Here is a 20,083-nt window from a genome sequence, read left to right on the forward strand (position 1 = left end):
AAATACTTTGTTTTTATTTTTATTTAGTAAAACATTTATTTAGAGATGTAGCATGGTCGTAGGCCCTTCTAGTTCATTGAGACCACATCACCCAATTACATCCTTGTGACTAATTAACCTACTAACTTGTATGTCTTTGGCATGTGGGAGGAAACTGAAGCACCTGGATAAAACCCCTCTGGTCACGAGGAAAGCATACAAACTCCTTACAGAGAGCGGCTGAATTGAACCCAGGTCACTGGTTCTGTAATAACTATGTCACCCTCCATTATTTCTTCATGTTATTTTACTATCCTACCTTATTGTGAGGTAGTGGTAAAAGCCATTTATTTGTATAATCTTTGGGACCCTTCCACAGGTTTTAATGTGGCTGCTAATTATTTTTAAAATGTGTAGATACAATTGGTGCTGCTTGGTTGCATATTTAAATTCTATATTAGATTTTTGATAAATCTGTAAATTTCAATGTAATTATTTTCTTAAATCTGTCAATAGGCTTTCTTGACATACATTGAACCAAAGGATCCAAAAAATGGTAACATGTACCAGCAGACCCTGCTGGGAACTGTCCTGAACATTTCTTGTTTGCTGAAGACTCCAGGATTGGTGGAAAGTCACTTATATTTTTTGAGCCCATCACGGTCTGGTCCTCAGGAAATAAAAGTTCAAGAGTCAAATATTCACCAGGTACGTGTTTTGCAGGCTAGTTTCTTTGAGGGGCTGTAACTTGGTGTGGTGCATACAATTTGTTATTTTCCACCATTTTCATTTCAGATGGCCATACTCTGCTTCAAGCTGGAGGATAGATTGCAAACATTATTTTTGTTTCAGCATGCAAGAGGCTCAAGAATTGCCAATGACTTTTCAGAGGCCATCCATTAGTAGAGAGCCTATGACTTCTCTTGCCTCCCATAACTTCACCATCCAGCCACACAACGTCCCTAACCACAATCCAGCAGAGACTTCTGCACAACACATAGGTGCCAGAATCCAAAGAGAATTTCCCCTTATTAAACTCGATCCTGAGATTCTGGTCATTTGTAATGGACTTGCTACTGGACAAAATTAAACTAGTGTCTGGGTAACTGGCAAAAGATCAGGATTGAGCATTGTGTTTTTCCCTTTTGTAATTGTGTTGCATTCTGATTAATGGTCATCAGTTGAGTCATTGGTCTCATGTCCGTTTCTTTAATTTGATTAAGTTTGTATTATTCATGTATGTGATGTGCACAGTATTATATCCAGCAGCTTGTTCCATACAGAGTTGCAAATTAACATCAGTGACATGTCATTTATGCCATACAAGTGAAAGGTAATGGCTGTCAATGAGACAGACCTTAATTCTATTGTTTGTATGCATAGGTTAGATTAGGTATATATTGTGATATATTATAATTTTCCACCACCTTGGACATAAGAAACTTAGTATTCAGCATAAAAACAGCCTTTTTATTCATCAGTCCATTCACTATATAAACACTGCTTCTTTTAAGATAAACCATTTCTGTAGCAGTTTAGCAATGTGATAGATATTCCACAACCCAGCAGTACTTATTTTGCCCCCCCAGACCCATGACATCTTCCATTACAAAAGGTGCATACTCCTTTTTCATAGATGCTCAGTAAATATATGAATGTCTTTTTTGTGAATTCTAAATTTTCTTGAATTATCCAAGTTTTCCACTTGTTTGGCTAAGTAAAGATGTATTATAAGTCGTATTGCAGGCAGATTGCAATGTGTTCTTTCAACTTCTGTTTGATCATTGGTGTTTTCACATCGTGACATCCCTCCTCCCCTCCCACACATAAAATTCTACAAAAGCAAATATGTTTCAAGTACAAACTTCTTTGGATATAGTTTAACATGCCGATTTCTGTGGGTTGCAATTCCCTTGTACACAAAAGCATCTGAACTGGTCTGAAATTATTAAGGGTTAAGCATAGCCATGACCAAGTGCATAGATGGATATTGTGCAAAATTTAAATTGTTTTTGGCCAACATTGTTACAGTGTTGCCTGTAGACATTTACTTTGGGGTATTCTCAATAGTCTGAAAAGCAAAATGAAGTGCAGATGTAACAAAAACTAAACATTGGGAAAAACTTAGCAAGTTGGGCAGTATTTGAGAAAAAAGAAACGATCAATGTTTCAGGTCTGAGACCCTTGGGGTATGTTGTGTGATATTACTCTGTAAATTTAGATTCTTTATTGAGTTATTCCATTAAACATGGTGTTGATAGTGGCTAAGCATGTGTTTGTTTAGATCAAATGAGTTTAATAGTTCTAAAACTTGGTCTTTAAATTTCATTTTGAATCCCTTTGTCATTTAGTGTGCACATAGATTTACTGTGAATTCTTATTAGATTTGTGGCTTGTTGCTTTGCCTCATTTTGAGTACTAGTTTTCCTGCAGCTTACATCAGATGTTGTACTATTTCACAGTTCATGGTTCAACTTCATGACAAAATTCATCAGATTCTGCGGAACCTCATCCAGCTTTCTCCGGATACAAAACATGGCATCCTCTCTTGGCTTGGAAACTGTTTCCATGCCAACTCTGGGCGGACAAAAATCTGGGCCAACCAGATGCCAGATCTCTTCTTCCAAATGTATGCATCGGATGCCTTCTTCCTGAACCTTGGTGCTGCTTTGCTGAAACTCTGCCAACCTTTCTGCAAACCAAAGTCACCGAAGCTTCTAACGTTTAACCCTACTTACTGTTCATTGAAAGAACTGAATGAAGAAGAACGGAAAAGTAGAAATGTGCACATGAAAGGTATGAGCTGAAATGGGAATGGGTGGCTTTTTACTACTGTCTAATCGTACTTTTGATTAGGGTTAAGATTAATGTATGCCATCTTCCACAAGCTCTTTGTGCAAGTTGTGTTTTTATATATAATCTTCCTGGTTAACTTTCCATCCATGCTGCAGTTACGGTATCAGAAACCCATAATCCTAGTGAATTGTGGAAATTGATTTGAGCAATGCTAGATGGAGTTAAAGTATAGAACATAGTGCTGTTGATAACAGAATAGGGTTGGGAGGGGAGAGGTTGGATTAAACAGCCACCTTGTGTCCAATGGAAAAACTTGACAAGCCAACTCCATTTTTCCTATGTTGCTAAATAAGCATATGTCTTGGCAGGTTCATTGTGGGAGACCATTTTTTTTTTGCTTCATTTGTAAATTAGTTTTGGTTTCATTTTATGCAAGTTTGATTTTCATAACTCATAAAAGTTGCCAATTCTCTCTTTGTAGTATTTGATTACACTTGCAATTGATGGGAGTCCCAGCTTCTTACTGACTGGGGACAATGATGTCTGTTCAGTAGGGTGTAATCAATCCAAGACAACTTATCACTTTTCATAGTGAACAACAAATAAATGTTACCTTGGATTGGCAATGCAACTCGCTCTGAAACCAAAGGACTTGTGGGTTCAAATGTCACTTCAGTTCTTTATGCCCTGAACCAGTTTCATCAGTGCCACTTTATCGATGGCCATGGATTCCATTGATTATAGGAATATTTATATTGAGAGCAAAATAACTGCTGTATTCATTAGAATTTTTCTCCTTGGATTTAGGAACAGCTTCTTCCCCACTGTCATCAGATTTCTTTGTTCTCTTTTTATAAATGTCTCGCTCTTCCTCTTCCCCCCTCCCCATTTTTAATTATGTATTGCAATGTACTGCTGCCACAAAACAATATATTTCACAACATATGCTAGTGATATTAAAAATCTGATTCTGGATATATAAAAACAAAAGCCCACCTGATATTTGCAGCAGACAAGCTGCCAGACTGAAGGAAATATGTGAATTTCAAAGCACTGCATCAACAACAATGTCCTGATGGCAGTGATTACTGTAAGTAGAGGTAATTTGTGAGGGAAGAGAGCTGGTGGGTTGAGGTGACAATTAGGGTGAAGAAGGGGTTGACTATAATAAGAACAGGTGACTGATCAAAGCAGCAGTTAGGGAGAGAGGGTGTTGGATATACTGGCTTCCTGTTCAGTTAAGTATCCTTCACTGTTCTTGATAATCTAGTTAAGCTAGGTGTGTTATTTGCATGTGAAAAGTGGCTGACAAATGTTTTGAACATGGGCACCAGAAATCACTTATGATGTGTTAACTATTATACTTGTGCGTCAAATGTATGCCGCAGCTACGGCGTAGCCGCGTACCCTACGTTGTACTCTATGCCAACCCTACACCGTAGCCTAATGCGCACCTCTCCCAAAATGTAACTACACGTCTCGGCGATGCAGACCGAACAACTGTGATTGGTCCGCTTGGTAGCATCATATTTCCTCCTACGCTGCAATAGCTTCCCATTGGGTGACTGAAGGGCAGGGAAGGAACTCTGGCTGCAATGCTTTCCATAAAGCTTTACAGACCTCCGAAATTATGGCGGACCCTGTGCTTGACGCCAGTTTGTAGCTAGCTGCTACAGCCTGTTGATTTCCACCTGAAGCTAAAACTCGAATGGTGATCACCAGTCTCTATGAGTATACTGTGCATACACTGATGTGAAATAAATGGTTGGAGACGATGAACCAAATCATGAAATCTACCTGCCGACATCCGAAAATATTTGAAATGCATTTCCTCGTCCATGTCTCTGTGGCTGGACAAGCACAGAAAATTCACCCTCCTTCAGTTTCAGTCACCATTGTTTGAAGTTTGAGTTTCAACACGAAGAAACTCAACACAGTGGCATAGAAACCCCACCGCCAACTAGCGTTTTGGTGGTGAACTGCAGAGAGATTCAGACACACCAACGCACAAGTATAAATGCTCACAACGGCGTAGGCCACTTGCGTAGGCTACGGAGCAAGCTAGTACGCACAAGTATAAATCAGCCTTTACACTTCTAGTTCTGTTGACAAATATAGATTTTTCTTCATAGTAAACATTGAAGCCAGCATTCCCTCTAATTTTTTTTTACAGTTGCGCCGGGCAACCATTGCTCTGAGCAGGAAATTTTTTACACTGTTGCGCATTTTTCAGGCACTTTAAGTGTTTTATTTTGTAAATGCATACTAAGAATATTTAGAGTGAAAATTGAAAAATCACATACCTTTTATTGACACTGACAATGTAAATACGTTGAAGCTCTAAAAAGTTTCAAAGTCAAGGTTGTGGTATGTTTACTATTTAGAAAATGCATGGATTATATTCATTAACACAATTGCAAGTGATTTCGCAATTATATTAGCATAATTTCAAAATTATAATAACGTATAAAAGAAAATTCCAGCTGTGTGGCAACAAAGACTAAGTACCCGGGAGCATTTCAGTTGCTATGTGACCGAGCATCGATGCAGCTTAAGGGAACAATGATTGAAACCATATTAATACCTGTAAACGGGTACAAGCTCACTGAATTTTGTGTCTATAATACAGTGTGTAAATTATTAAGCCTTAATTCAGAAAATCTCTCTCCAATGAATCATGTTAAGTAAGATTTTCAAGCAGGAAAAACTTTTCTGAGAGCTTTTTATTTCTTTACATTAGGTTTGGATAAGGAGACCTGCTTGATTCCAGTGCCACAGGGACTCGAACCACCATTTGCTGAAACATACAACTTGGTCACAGAGAATTTAATCTTGACTCAGTTTGCTTTGCGTTTGGGTTTTCACAGGTACTGAGGAAATACATGAGTAGCTCAAATGTAAGAAATTGTGTAAGCCTGAAAACTGGGTTATATCATCAGCCATTTAGTTTTCCTGTCACTTCCATAGATAGGGAGGTTTAAGTATAAGATGAAATGAAATCTTATTTTTGGGGTGACTCGGCTACTAAGTTGGATGCCAATCATCAACTGTGAGTGAACAATGGAGTGGCTACAAAGCCTCATCGTTCTGATGTTTTAAATGAGGATGTGTGAATTCATGCAGTCAGTAAGAACAGTAAAGGTATTGAATGTTTATGAGTATGGTAGTTTTCGAGCTGTAGAAGGCTGCTCACAATCACATGTTAGAAATTATAGAATATATTTTAGTGAATCTGGATATTAAAAATAATAATAAAATCACTTGGCAAATCATGCAATATGCATGCAAAGTGAAACAAGATTTCTCGAAGAGCCTTTGTCAGAACTTTGTCCTCTCCATCCTACCCTTATCCTCTTCGTAATTTAAAGTTAATTTACTTTCTCTCTCTCAGCTCTGATGAAGGGTCTTTGACCTAAAACATTAACACACTTCCTGCAGATGTGGCTGATATGCTGAGTGTTACCAGCATCATCTGTATTTATTTAAGGTAAAGGTAACATTGTGGTCAAGTGTCCTATGTTGAAACTCAAATGAGGAAAGTTGTGTCCTGGAAATCCATTGACTATCTCCTAATAGATAAGTATTTGGGTATAGGAGATAAATGGAAAGGATTGTTTTTAAAGGGTGATTTTCAGGGTATGATCCCTCATTGGCTAAGTAGCTGATGATGGTCAAATTAAAAGTGGAGAGAACTTTTTTGGTCATTTTTACGATTTATTACTCATTATTTCTACAATCTCCAGTGTTCCGAGTTATATAAGTTCTCTTTAAAATTGGAATTGACTTAATTGATATCTTAACTAACTTACAAATTCATAACTTTGAAAAGCCAATGTGATCATTAAGAATGCAGTTACTGTTATACTGCTGTGACTTACTTTTTCTTTCGAATTGCATGTTTAAGTTCAGGCATTGGAAGGTAGCCTGATCTGAAGGCAGAATTTCTCACTTTCTATCATAGGATTTTTCTGGAATGCAATGCCTCTGTGGGATCTCCCCAAGAATGCATTTTCACACAAACTCCCAATGCTGCAACTGTATTTTCTATTTCTCAGATTGCATGATCAAATGATAAAGATGAACCAGAGTCTGCACCGGCTGCAAGTTGCCTGGAGGGAAGCACAGCAATCTTCCAATCCAGCTGCAGACAATCTGCGTGAGCAATTTGAACGGCTGATGACTATATACTTATCAACTAAAGCAGCAGCCACAGAGCCACAGATGCTCCAGAATTGTATGAACCTGCAGATCTCCAGCTCAACAATATTGGTCCAGTTTTCGCTAGGCAATCAAGGAACAGAATACATGGAGGTGAAATTCCCTCTTCTGGAAGTGGAATACTGCATGCTTTCTCATGTTCCAGGTATATAGCATGTCCTTACAATGATTTAAGCACATTGATATGATTCTGTGGCTGCTGAATCAATGATATTTTTAAGCTGATATTAATGCACTCATTGGCCTCTTTATTAGGTACCTCCTGCACCTAATAAAGTAGCCGCTGAGTGTATGTTCATGATCTTCTGTTGCTGTAGCGCATCCACTTCAAGGTTCGATGGTGTTGTGCATTCAGGGATGCTCTTCTGCACACCACTTTTAAGTTACTATCACCTTCCTGTCAGCTTGAACCAGTCTGGCCATCCTCTGACCTCTCTCATTGCAAGGCTTTTTCACCTACTTAAGTGCCACCCACTGGATGTTTTTGTTTTTTTGCACTATTTTCTGTATAAGAGACTGTTGTGTGTGACAATCCCAGGAGATCAGTTTCTGAGATACTCAAACCACCCCATTTGGCATCAACAATCATTCCACAGTCAAATTCACTTAGATCAGACTTATTCTCCATCCTGATGTTTGTTCTGAGCAACAACTAATCTCTTGACTGTGTCTGCATCCTTTTATGCATTGAGTTGCTGTTACATGATTAGCTGATTAGCTATTTGCATTAATGAGCAGGTGTACAGATGTACCTAATAATATGGCCACTGAGTGCTGATCTTTAATAGATAAATATAATCAAGGATAGGAAGCCATATTAGGAGAATAAAGCTGAAATAAAAAACAGGCCATGATCTTGCTGAAACAGTATTTTAGAGCTAAAAGTTTATCTATGCAGATGGTGTGTCTTTGGACACTACAAAATAATGGCTACCAGTGTAATTTCATTGATAATTGTTCATTTTATTATTAAAATGAGTGTGCATTATTAAATTAAGATTCAGTTGTTGCTCCCTTGTGCTAGCCAAGTGATATATTGGAGCTGTATAATCCTCTTGAAAAAGTGAGTGTGCTATTTAATTTTTTGCTTACCATCTTTATGACTTTGTGTTTTCTTTCCTTATTCTCGATTACAATTGGCATACATCCCATGCCTTTTTGCTGCTTTAACTGTGCACACATGTGAGCATGGCCAAGGGTGAATTATTTTTTGTTTATAATGAAGGATTAGTCTATCTTTTAATGTAATATTGTTCACTAGGCTTATAAGTACATCTCACTCCCATTATCTTGCTTTTTTATGGTAATTTAATGTCCTGAGCTCATCTTTCTTCACCTAGTTTTTACAGACCCGCCAACCACCCCAGATTCCTTGTTACTTTTACCTCCAGGATTTTAATGATGCAGTCTGCCGAGATATATTGGTTTACATCTGTTATTTAGCCCTATTTGGGTCTGGCTTTCTTAATTATAGCAGAGCCAGTGTGTACTGAAAAAGCATTTATTGTCAAAGTATGTATGCAGAGATACAATCCTGAGATTTGCCTTCCCACAAACAGCCATAAAACAAAGAAAAACCATGGAACCCATTTAAAGAAAAACATCAAACCCTGCCCCCCGCGCAAAAAAAAATCGCGCAAATGGCAACAAAAAAAACGAGCGAAGAACACAGAATTTAAAAGAAAACGTTGATAGAGTCCAGGCATATTCAGCTCAGTGTTTGTTATCTGCATGGCACTCCGATTCAATATTGCCCAAAATAGCAATAAAAAAAAAGGGAGCGACCAGAAACCCATCGTAATGTGAACTACAGAGTCTAATCCACAAAGTGTATCGACTAAACCTTGCCCAAGACCCAGAACTCCGGCACTATCCTCTGGCAGCATCGAGGGAGGGAGAGAGAGAGCTTTTGAAAGTCACGCAGACACCTTCCTCCAGCAGCAGTGAGCTAGAGGCTGGTAGATGGTGCTGAAAACCCCCTCGTCTTCTGCACTCGTCTTCTGCACTCATCTTGATGATTTCAATCTTCTTTGGTGCTTTAATCAGTGAGATCAACAACAAATGGAGTAGATCATGGGCTCGCGTACCATCTCGAGGCCTCACGGAGCACCCTCGGAGACAGCAAAGTGCCAGATTGCTCAATCGGCCTGAAAAAACACCACCAAAATGTAGATCACAGGCTCCACAAATAACAGATTCACATTTGAAAGAAAACGAAGACGTGAAAGAAGTAGTTTCGTGACCGTGGAGGATGTCGCCCTTGGTTGTGTTGTTTGCTGGTGCCATCCAGACCATAGGATCATTTTCCAGAATGCCACCTAACTGAATAATGGAGTTTGATAAGTGGGAGTGGTGGGTGGTTCATGGTCAGTTGCAGTGATCCAAAGTTTTACTTCTAAGTATTAAAGCAGAATTTATAATCATTGCAATTACCAGGCCTGTCTTATCTTTTTGGGCAGAGTGGCATTAGAAGTGTCGATGCAGTGGTTACATTAGAATTTTGGAATAGTAGGATCTAATTACCTGTAAACCCTTTTCATATCAACATAATTTGCTGAGGAAGATTGTAAAGTACTTTCTAGTTAATAAAGTACACTGATTATTTTGATATAGTCACTATTGTATTTCTTTGTCACAGAATTCTTTGCTGAAAATCTGGGAGATTTTTTCATCTTCTTACGAAGATTTGCAGATGACATTCTGGAAACTACAGGCGATTCCCTGGAACAGCCTCTAAACTTTGTCACTGTATTCATGGGTAACGTAGAGAGGTAAAGGCCAGGAACTTTTTCAATTTGCTGGTGGGCCTTGCACCATCAGCAATGTGTAAGCCTTAAATATAGCAGATTTTGCATTGGGAGTTATTATATGCTAATACTGCACTCTTCCATTACACAACAAGTTCCAGTAGCAAGCACCTTCAGAGAAGTTACAGCATGGATGAATGATCAATTGTGTTCCTCCTCCGTCGCAAGAAGATACCTAGTGACCCAATTCCAGAGGAACAGCCGTTTCTTGATTGTTGCATTGCTATTACATTTCCCTAATCAATTGTACAAATCAGATTTAATTTTGAACTAATATTCCTAAATATGCTAAGAATTGAATTCAGACTGCCTAAATTCATCTTTCTTCAATGTAATGCATTACATTGATCTGGGCAGTGTTTAGACTCTGCTATTTACTGAGGGACTTGGTGTCTAACTTGCCTCTTGCTCCACCTGAACACTTATTTACCAAAGTAATATTTTCTGCATGTGCTATAGTTCAAAGTTCAAAATAAATTTTATTATCAAAGTACACATGTCACCATGTACAACCATGCAATTCATTTTCCTGTGGGTATACTCAGCAAATATATAGAGTAGTAACTATAACAGGATCTATGAAAGATCAACCAAAGTCCAGAAGACAACAAACTGCAAATGCAAATATAAATGAATATCAGTAAATAATGAGAGCATGAGATAACAAGATAAAGAGACCTTAACTGCTGGAGGAACTCAGCCGGCCAGGCAGCTTCTATGGAAAAGAGTAAACAGTCAATGTTTTGGGCTAAGGCCCTTCATCAGGACTGGAGGGAAAAAAGATGCGAGTTCAGAGCAAGAAGATGGGTGAGGGGAGGAAGAGGTACAAGGTGATAGGTGAAATTGGGAGAGGGGAAGGGGTGGAGTAAAGAGTGGGAAGTTGATTGGTGAAAGAGATCAAGGGTTGGAGAAGGGGGGGGATCTAATAGAGGGTAGAAGCCCATGGAAGAAAGAGAGGAGCACAGAGGGAGGTGATGGGTAGGTAAGGGGATAAGTACAGGTAAGGTGGTATTCTGTCTCGATCTTTGGAGACAGTTTATCTACTGATATCATTTGTAAACCTACTGACTCCCACAGCTACCTGGACTTGTACCTCTTTCCACCCTGTCACTTGGAAAAATGCCACCCCCTTCTCTGTTCTTCTGTCTCCGCTGTATCTGCTCTCAGGATGAGGCTTTCCTTCCTCCAATATCAATATTGCCCTCACCTGCATTTCTTCCATTTTGTGCACATCTGCCCTTGCCCTATCCTCCCTCCATTCCACTGGGAATAGGGCTCCTCTTGCCCTCACCTGCTACCCCACTAGCCTCCAGATCCAGTACAATTCTCCATAACTTCTGACATCTCCAATGGAATCCCACCACCAAGCAACCTTACCTGCCCATCACCTCCCTCTGGTGCTCCTCCCCTGTCCCTTTCTTCCTTGGTTTTCTAACCTCTCCTTTCAGATTCCCCCTTCTTCAGCCCTGTATCTCTTTCACCAATTAACTTCTCAGCTCCTTACTTCACCCTTCCCTCTCTCACAGTTTCACCTATCGCCTACCACCTTGTACTTCTTCCTCCCTTCCCCCCACCTTTGTACTCTGACTTCTCATCTTTTTTTGCCAGTCCTGACGAAGGGCTGAAATGTTGACTGTTCACTCTTTTTCATAGATGCTGCTTGGCCTGCTGAGTTCCTCCAGCATTTTGTGTGTGTTCCTTTGATTTCCAGCATTACAGATTTTCTAGTCATTGGTTGTAAGAGCATTTCAATGATGGGGCAGTGAGTGTGGTTATCCCCTTTTATTCAAGAGTCTGATGGTTGAGGAGTACTAATTGCATTATTGAAACAATAAGAGGCCCAAGTCTGGACTGAGGACTGAAGTGAAGGTATCTTACTGCAATTGTGTAAGACATCGGAATTTCTTTAGTTTTGCTTTGAGTACTTAGCTCAATTGTATCTCCGTAAGTTACTAGTAAGGGTGTCAAAGGTTACGGTGAGAAGGCAAGAGAAAGGGGTTACAAGAGAAAATAAATCAACCATGATCAATTAGCGGAGCAGACTCGATAGCGGGATGGCTCAATTCTGCTCCTATCTTGTGGTCCAAGTATCAATGAAGATGTAGTATGTGCATCCTATTGAATGTTCATTTTTCATGGGTGGCCCTTTATCAAAAGCCATCAGAAAGTCAAAAGATGCCACAACCAATTTGCCTTTGTCTTTTTAGCTGCTTACGAGGGGTGATTGATAAGTTCGTGGCCTAGGGTAGACGGAGCCAATTTTAGAAAACCTAGCACATTTATGTCTCCTACATTTACACACTTAGTCCAGCGGTCGTGGAGCATATGGATCCCTTCTTTGTAGAAGTCGGTGTCTTAGACCTCCAGAAAGTGGTCCACAGCAGGGGTGATTGATAAGTTTGTGGCCTAGGGTAGAAGGAGATGAGTTATTAACTTCAAACTTTCTGCATTTTCACTCAGAGTTGAACTGCACGTGCATGTAACGAGAGCTGTATAACTCATCTCCTTCTACCTTAGGCCACGAACTTATAAATCACTCCTGCTGTGGACCAACTAGAGGTCCAAGACGCTCTCGTTACATGCACGTGCAGTTCAACTCTGAGTGCTGATGCAGAAAGTTTGAAGTTAATAACTCATCTCCTTCTGCCTTAAGCCACGAATTTATCAGTTACCCCTGCTGTGGACCATTTCTACAAAGAAGGGATCCGTATGCTCCATGACCGCTGGACTAAGTGTGTACATGTAGGAGGGGCCTCTGTTGAAAAATAAATGCGCTAGGTTTTCTAAAATTGACTCCTTCTACTTTAGGCCACAAACTTATCAATCACCCCTCGTAGAAGCAATGATTTGTCTCACATAACATAGCAATTAACTGGTTAGTTACTTCAAAGAGATGTTACACAGTGCCTTGAAATTGTTTTCAGCCCCTAACCCTGTGTTCACATAAATGAGTATTAAACCAGGGATTTTAATCAATTTAACTGAGAATTTTTATTTGTGAATCACATGCTCCTTTTTTCACAGTACAGCCCAAAAAAAGAACATTGTAAAGCATGAAAACTTTACTACTCCTCCCTTGGAGGGTCAGACACCCTGAGCCAATAGGCTGGTCCTGGACTTATTTCCTGGCATAATTTACATATTACTATTTAACTATTTATGGTTTATTACTACTTATTATTTATGATGCAACTGTAATGAAAACCAATTTCCCCTGGGATCAATAAAGTATGACTATGAAAAACTGGTATGTCAGCAGTTCAAGAGTATTCACCCCCCTTTGCTCGTACTTAATTGAACCACCTCTTGCAGCTATTACTTGCCAGTATTTTATTTTTGGATAAGTCTCTAATCGCTTTGCACAATGTGATGGAGTAAGATTTGGTGAAAAATTGTTCAAGCTGTGCCAGGTTATTTGGGGAGCAGCGATGGACGGCAATCTTGAGGTCTTGCCAGCAAAGTTTGATCAGTTTAGGGTCATGACTCTGACTGGGCCACTCAATGACATCAATTTCCTTCATTTGAAACCACTCCATGGTCACTCTGGCAGTGTGCTTTTGGTTGTTGTACTGCTGAAAGACAAACTTCCTCCCCAATTTAAGCTCTCTGGCAGAGGCTAGCAGGTTTTTATCCAGGATCTCTGTATTTAGTAGCATTCATCTTCCCATTAATCCTGACCAGATTTCCAGTTTCTGCTGCTGAAAAGGATCTCCATAGCATGATGCTACCTCCACCGTGCTTTACAGTAGGAACGATGTTACCTGGCCAATGTGCAGTATTTGATTTATGCCACATGTACCACTTAATGTTGAGGTTAAAAAGTTCCACTTTAGTCTCATCTGATACTATAGGATCTTGCAGAGAGGGGGTATTTACAATATTCTTATTCATTGCAAACAGGTGATCCTCCAATTTTCTACATCAACAAATTGTGGATGAGTTGGTAGGGTGATATTGTATATTGCATGTGAGGACAGTTAGTGTAGTAGTTACAAAGGAGATGAATACTTTTTCAGCCACAATTTTGTTTTTTAATTTTTAGTAAATTGTTGACAGGTTTTGGAATTTTCCTTTTGATTTGACATGATGCACAATGTTTTGTAGATTAGCTCAAAAATCCTACTTCAATATATTTTAAATGTATAAAACGAGACAGTAAAATGTGAAAATAGTTTTTGAGGGCTCAATACTTTTTCAAGGCACTGTAGGTATGATGATCTGAATGGTCATGTCCACAGTATCCATTGATTACTCTCCAAAATGAGGCATGCAGAATTGTTTCCCTCCACTAGAGGAAGCTACAGATTTAATCTTTTTTGAGGCATGTCGGTAAGGTTCGTCTCTTAACTGCAGAGTTCAGTAATGGACTTTATCTTGAAATTCCAACCTTGCCTGCAACTTAGCGTGCACAGTGAAGATTTTCTTTCCCAAAACTTTAGATAGGCTTAATAACAGCAGTATGAGAGAAGGCACGTTGAGCACTATCATTTAAATTGGGTATTTGTACTTTTTTTAAAAAAAATTAGTTTTTTTAAAAAAAAAGTAGGCAAACTTTTGTGCTTTATTTTTTTGCTGACCATTATAAGAAGTCCAATGTTTATTTCTCCTCAGTTGTGAAGCTGGCAGATGAGGAGGCTATTGCATTGGTTTTATTCCAAAATATTTGGGTTAAAATTGGCAACTTCTTTCATCTGGTCATTGTGGCTCTGAGCATGTTGCAGTAGAGCAGTAAGTTTCAATATTTTTCCCAGTGGCATAAAAAAAGAAATATAACAGATAGTTGCCATCCCAACTTCTCCAAACAGCCTGGAGGCCTTTCATTGAAGGTTATCAGCTAGAACCAGCATTGCTCCTCTCCCCAGAGAGCAAAAGCCATCAGCAAAACATAACAGGTTTTCCAGCTGGAGTCCTGTGGATGCACACAAAAGCTTCCTGCATACACAAAATATTTCGTAACAAATGGAAAATATTCTCTTAAATTCTCGAAACTGCCTGACAGATTTTGGTGTAAACAAATGCCCCTTCACAAATAATGGCTGCAGATATTTGCAGCTTTAACGAGATATCCCAAAGGAATGGACACAAATGTTTGATATAGATTTGTGTCATAGGAACACTTGGGTTAAACGGCACACAAGGAAATATGTGTGCACTGTCATTTGGAGTACTGACTTTCACAATAATTCTTTCATCTGCAATATTGATCAGTCTCATTATTGGATTTGAATTCAGTTTACGTTTAGTCATTTGACGTCTTTGTTTTGTCTGCTCGCACCAGAAAAGCATTCAATCATCAGTGCTCCTCAGGATTACTGGCTTTAGAAGCAGAGAATGGTAATCGCAGTTTGAAGTGATGAATTAAGAATATCACTCAAACACATTGGCTGGTACAAGATATTTTGTTTTGTGTTGAAGACAGTAGACATGATTAAACTGTGGCATGATTTGACTTGCCTCTGATTAGTACTATTTGTTATTGTACCATGCTGATTGTGTCAGCACGGTCACCTCTTTGTATTTGAATCATGTAAATAGTGAAGATTCCAAGTTGAATTTTATCAGCACTAATTAAGACGATCTCCTGTCAGTAAAGGATGTTTGGTTCAAAAATGAAGGAAACTGCTTCTGAAAATGAATTGTGCTTCAGTGTTGCATATCTCCATTTGTATCATTTTACTTACCAAATTTCTAACATCTGAATCACATTAAGAAATGTGTGCTGACTGACTGGCTTGTTTCCCTGTATCCCTTGAATACTCAGGATGAAGAACCCTCACTTGCGAGCAAAGCTGGCTGAGGTGCTTGAGGCTGTGATGCCTCACATGGAGCAAGTGCAGAACCCAATGATTAGCAGCATGTTCAACCGAGAACGGGTCTTCTCCTCCTTTCGGCAAGCATATTATCTCGCTGAAGCTCTTATTAAAGTGTTTGTGGACATTGAATTCACAGGTACGTTTGAGATAACAGGTAAATAATGATGCAGTTGTGTATAACTATAGCAATCAGACTTTTAAATGTACTTCAATGGCTACAAAATACTTGGAGATGTTCTAGGATTTAAGAGACTACAGGTCTTTTGCTGTTTTCTGCATTACTTACTCAAAAAATGGATTTGATCTTCATCTAAGTCACAATAATAGACAAACACAATCTGCCTAAAGTAATAACACACAAACAATTGTACTTTTCACGTCTTTATTGAACTCTTTCTTTAATCATTCACATTTTAGGCTGGAAAAAGAATATGAGCCATTGTATATAATAACTAGTAGAACCTTCTTTAAGAGCAAAATCTCCACCAAACATTTCCTGCAGCTACTGATCAGACTTGCACAATGGTGAGGAGGAATTTTAAACCATTCCTCCATACAAAACTGTTTCAGTTCATTCAATATTTCTGGAATACCTTGCATGAACAGTCCTCTTCAGGTCGTGCCATATCATCTCAATTGGGTTAAGGTCTGGACTCTGACTTGGCCATTCCAAAATGTGAATTTTCTTCTCTTTAAACCATTCTGTTGTTGATTTACTCTTGTGTTGCTGATCATTGTCTTATTGCATCATTCAACTTCCATTAAGCTTCAGGTGACGGACCGCTACCCTGACATTCTGTAAAATGCCTTGATACAATTTTGAATTCATTGTTCCCGCAACGATTTCAAACTGTCCAGGCCCTGACGTAGCAAAGTAGCCCCAGACATTGATGCTCCTCCCACAGTGCTTCACAGTTGGGATGAGGTTTTGGTGTTGGTGTGCAGTGTCCTTTTTCCTCCAAAGGTAGCGATGTGCATTTTTGCCAAGAAGTTCAATTTTTGTCTCATCTGTCCACAGAACATTGTCCCAGAAACATAGTGGAACATCCAGGTGGTGCTTTGCAGACTTGAGACATGCACCAATAATTTTTTTTTTTGGAAAGCAATGGTGTACTTCCCTGAATAGAGACTTTAGCCAGTTCTGGAGATTTCTGCAGGTCTTTTGCCGTTGCCCTTGGGTTCTTTGTCACCTCCTTCAGCATTGCACGTTGTGCTCTTGATGTGATCTTTGCAGGACGCCTACTCCTCGGGAGAGTAGCAACAGTACTGAGTTTCCTCCAATTTCTCTTACTGTGGTCTGATGAACAGTCAGGTCTTTAGAAGAATTGTAGAGATGCATGAAGCTGGAAAGGGCTATAAAAGAATTTCTAAGGTCCTCTGAAAGCTGTTTTGATCGAGATATGGTACACATAAACAGATCTTTCTTGAGAAGCGCGGGCTCTGTCAGTAACTTGACTTTGTTTTTTTTGAGGGCAGAACACCTGTACAACCCACACCTCCAATCTCATCTCACTGATTGGACACCTGACTCCAAGTAGCTTTTGTAGAATGCATTACTCCAAAGGTTCACATACTTTTTTTGAACCTAGACTGTGATTGTTTAAATGGTGTTCTCAGTATTGATGAGAAGTAGTACAAATGTTTGTGTCTTATTAGTTGAGGCAGATTGTTTATCTATTATTGTGACTTGGATGAAGATCAGATCACATTTTATGAGTAATTAATGCAGAAAAACAGGTAATTGCAAAGGGTTCACAAGCTTTTTCTTGCACCTGCATATCATCATATGCTACTTTCCAGGCAAGTCACCGGGGTTTAAAAAAAAAACTACCCACGTATTTTAGTGTGATTGCTAACCAGCATGAACTCTGTTTTTGATGTACAGTGATTCTATCATGCACCATTTTTAATGCATATAAATGGTCACGTGAAGAGCCAGTGAGATTGCATCCATTGTAGACCTATTGTGGTGATAGGCAAATTGCAGTGGGTCCAGGTCCTTTCTGAGACAGGAGTTGATACTATTCATAACTCAAAGCACTTCATCACCATAGATGTGAGTATTGCTGGACGATAGTCTTTAAGGCGGTTCACCCTACTCTTCTTGGGCACTAGTATGACTGTTGCCCTTTGAAGCAGGTGGGCACTTCTGACTGTAGCAATGAGATTCTTTAATGTCTTTGAACACATCCACTGGTTAGTTGGCACAGGTTTTCAGAGTCCTACTGAGTACCCCATTGGGGCCTGTCACCTTGTCAGTGTTCACCCTCTTGAAAGACATTCTGATGTTGGCCTCCAAGACAGAGATCACAGGGTCACCAGATGCAGCAGGGATCCCTATAGCTGTAGTCTTATTCTCCCTTTAAACACGTGGATAATACGCATTGAGCTCATCTGGGAGTGCAGCATCATAGAAACATAGAAAATAGGTGCAGGAGTAGGCCATTTGGCCCTTTGAGCCTGCACCGCCATTCAGTATGATCATGGCTGATCATCCAACTCAAAACCCTGTACCTGCCTTCTCTCCATACTCCCTGATCCCTTTAGCCACAAGGGCCATATCTAACTCCCTCTTAAATATAGCCAATGAACTGGCCTCAACTGTTTCCTGTGGCAGAGAATTCCACAGATTCACCACTCTCTGTGTGAAGAAGTTTTTCCTAATCTTGGTCCTAAAAGGCTTCCCCTTTATCCTCAAACTGTGACCCCTCGTTCTGGATTTCCCCAACATTGGGAACAATCTTCCTACATCTAGCCTGTCCAATCCCTTTAGAATTTTATATGTTTCAATAAGGTCTCCCCTCAATTTTCTAAATTCCAGAGAGTATACGCCTAGTCGATTCAGTCTTTCATCATATGAAAGTCCTGCCATCCCAGGAATCAATCTGGTGAACCTTCTTTGTACTCCCTCTATGGCAAGAATGTCTTTCCTCAGATTAGGGGACCAAAACTGCACACAATACTCCAGGTGTGGTCTCACCAAGGCCTTGTACAACTGCAGTAGTACCTCCCTGCTCCTGTACTTGAATCCTCTTGCTATGAATGCCAGCATACCATTTGCCTTTTTCACCGCCTGCTGTACCTGCATACCCACTTTCAATGACTGGTGTACAATGACACCCAGGTCTTATTGCCCATTCATGATGTTAGGTTTCGCTTTGTAGTAAATAATGGTCTGCAAATGAATATCTTTAGCTTCACGAAGAGCAACAGCAAGGGGTTCTAGTATTAAATTAAATAACAAAGGACTTAATGGACAACCTTGTCTTGTCCCCCGTGAAAGCTGAAAAAAGGGGATCTACAGTTACTAGTAATTACAGTAGCAATAGGAGTTTTATATATCATTCTAATCAATTAAAATTAACACCAAAGCCAAATTTCTCTAAAACATTAAATAAATATTTCCATTCGACTGGATGGAACAGTTTTTCAGCATCCAAAGGGGCGACACATTGTGGAGTTTTAAAAGAGGATGAATATATAATGTTAAATACTCTCCAAACATTTGAAAAAGAATAGCGACCCTTTATAAAGCCTGTTTGATCTTTAAAAATAATTTTACCCAAAATACTCTCCAACCGATTGGCCATTATCTTTGACAGAATCTTAGCATCAACATTCAATAATGAAATAGGTCTATATAAGGCACAATCAGTAGGATCTTTATCCTTTTTAAGAATTAAAGAAATAGAAGCCTCATATAAAGTAGAGGGTAAATCACCTTTCACAAAAGAATCCTTGAACATTTCCAACATATACAGAGAAAGCAACTTTCCAAATTTTTTATAAAATTCTACAGGATAGCCATGAAGTCCAGGGGCCTTACCAGATTGCATTGAAAAAAATAGCTTTATGAATTTCGGCTTCAGTAATTTGGGCATCAAGAGTTTTTTGATCGTCAACAGAAATTTGAGGAAAAACAATCTTTCATTAGAAAGCATTCATTTTAGAAGAATCTACTGGACATTGAGATTTATAAAGTTCAGTATAAAAATCTTGAAAAATCTTATTAATTTCTTCATATTCCCAAGCCAGAGTACCAACTTTCCTAAGGATTTTCAAAATTTGCCTTTTGGCTCTGGCTGTTTTTAATTGAGATGCAAGCAGTTTGTTATTTTTATCTCCAAACATATAAAATTGGCTCTTTAGCTTAAGCAAGTAGCCTTCAATAGGATGAGTTAATAATAGATTATATTGTGATTGAAGTTCCACCCTTTGTTTGAATAAATCAATATTAGGGGAGATTGCATAAATATTATCTAAGTCTTTAATTTGTTTTGAAATCTTATCTAATTCTACTTTAGTCTGTTTTTTAAGCTCAGCTGAATAAGAAATAATCTGACCACATAAAAATGATTTAAATGTATCCCATATGATTAATTTAGATATACCCCCTATATTATTAAAAAGAAAAAATTCTTTTAGCTGGGTTTCAATGAAGCTGACAAAGTCAGAGTTCTGCAATAATGT

General features: G+C 39.0%; 1 protein-coding gene across 6 annotated transcripts in view; it reads left to right on the top strand.

Moving 5' to 3' along the window:
- Window positions 1–20,083, top strand: part of ube4a (ubiquitination factor E4A (UFD2 homolog, yeast)) — an 83,528-nt gene that overhangs the window by 35,517 nt on the left and 27,928 nt on the right. For all 6 annotated transcript variants that reach the window (XM_063038576.1, XM_063038571.1, XM_063038575.1 and 3 more), the window contains 6 exons: window positions 496–687; window positions 2,442–2,775; window positions 5,516–5,642; window positions 6,831–7,138; window positions 9,632–9,764; window positions 15,562–15,749. In XM_063038576.1, coding sequence (XP_062894646.1) covers window positions 496–687; window positions 2,442–2,775; window positions 5,516–5,642; window positions 6,831–7,138; window positions 9,632–9,764; window positions 15,562–15,749 — 1,282 coding nt within the window. The remainder of the gene's footprint in view (window positions 1–495; window positions 688–2,441; window positions 2,776–5,515; window positions 5,643–6,830; window positions 7,139–9,631; window positions 9,765–15,561; window positions 15,750–20,083) is intronic.

This window comes from Mobula hypostoma, chromosome X2 (genome assembly GCF_963921235.1).
Source record: "Mobula hypostoma chromosome X2, sMobHyp1.1, whole genome shotgun sequence".
Classification (NCBI taxonomy): Eukaryota; Metazoa; Chordata; class Chondrichthyes; order Myliobatiformes; family Myliobatidae; genus Mobula; species Mobula hypostoma.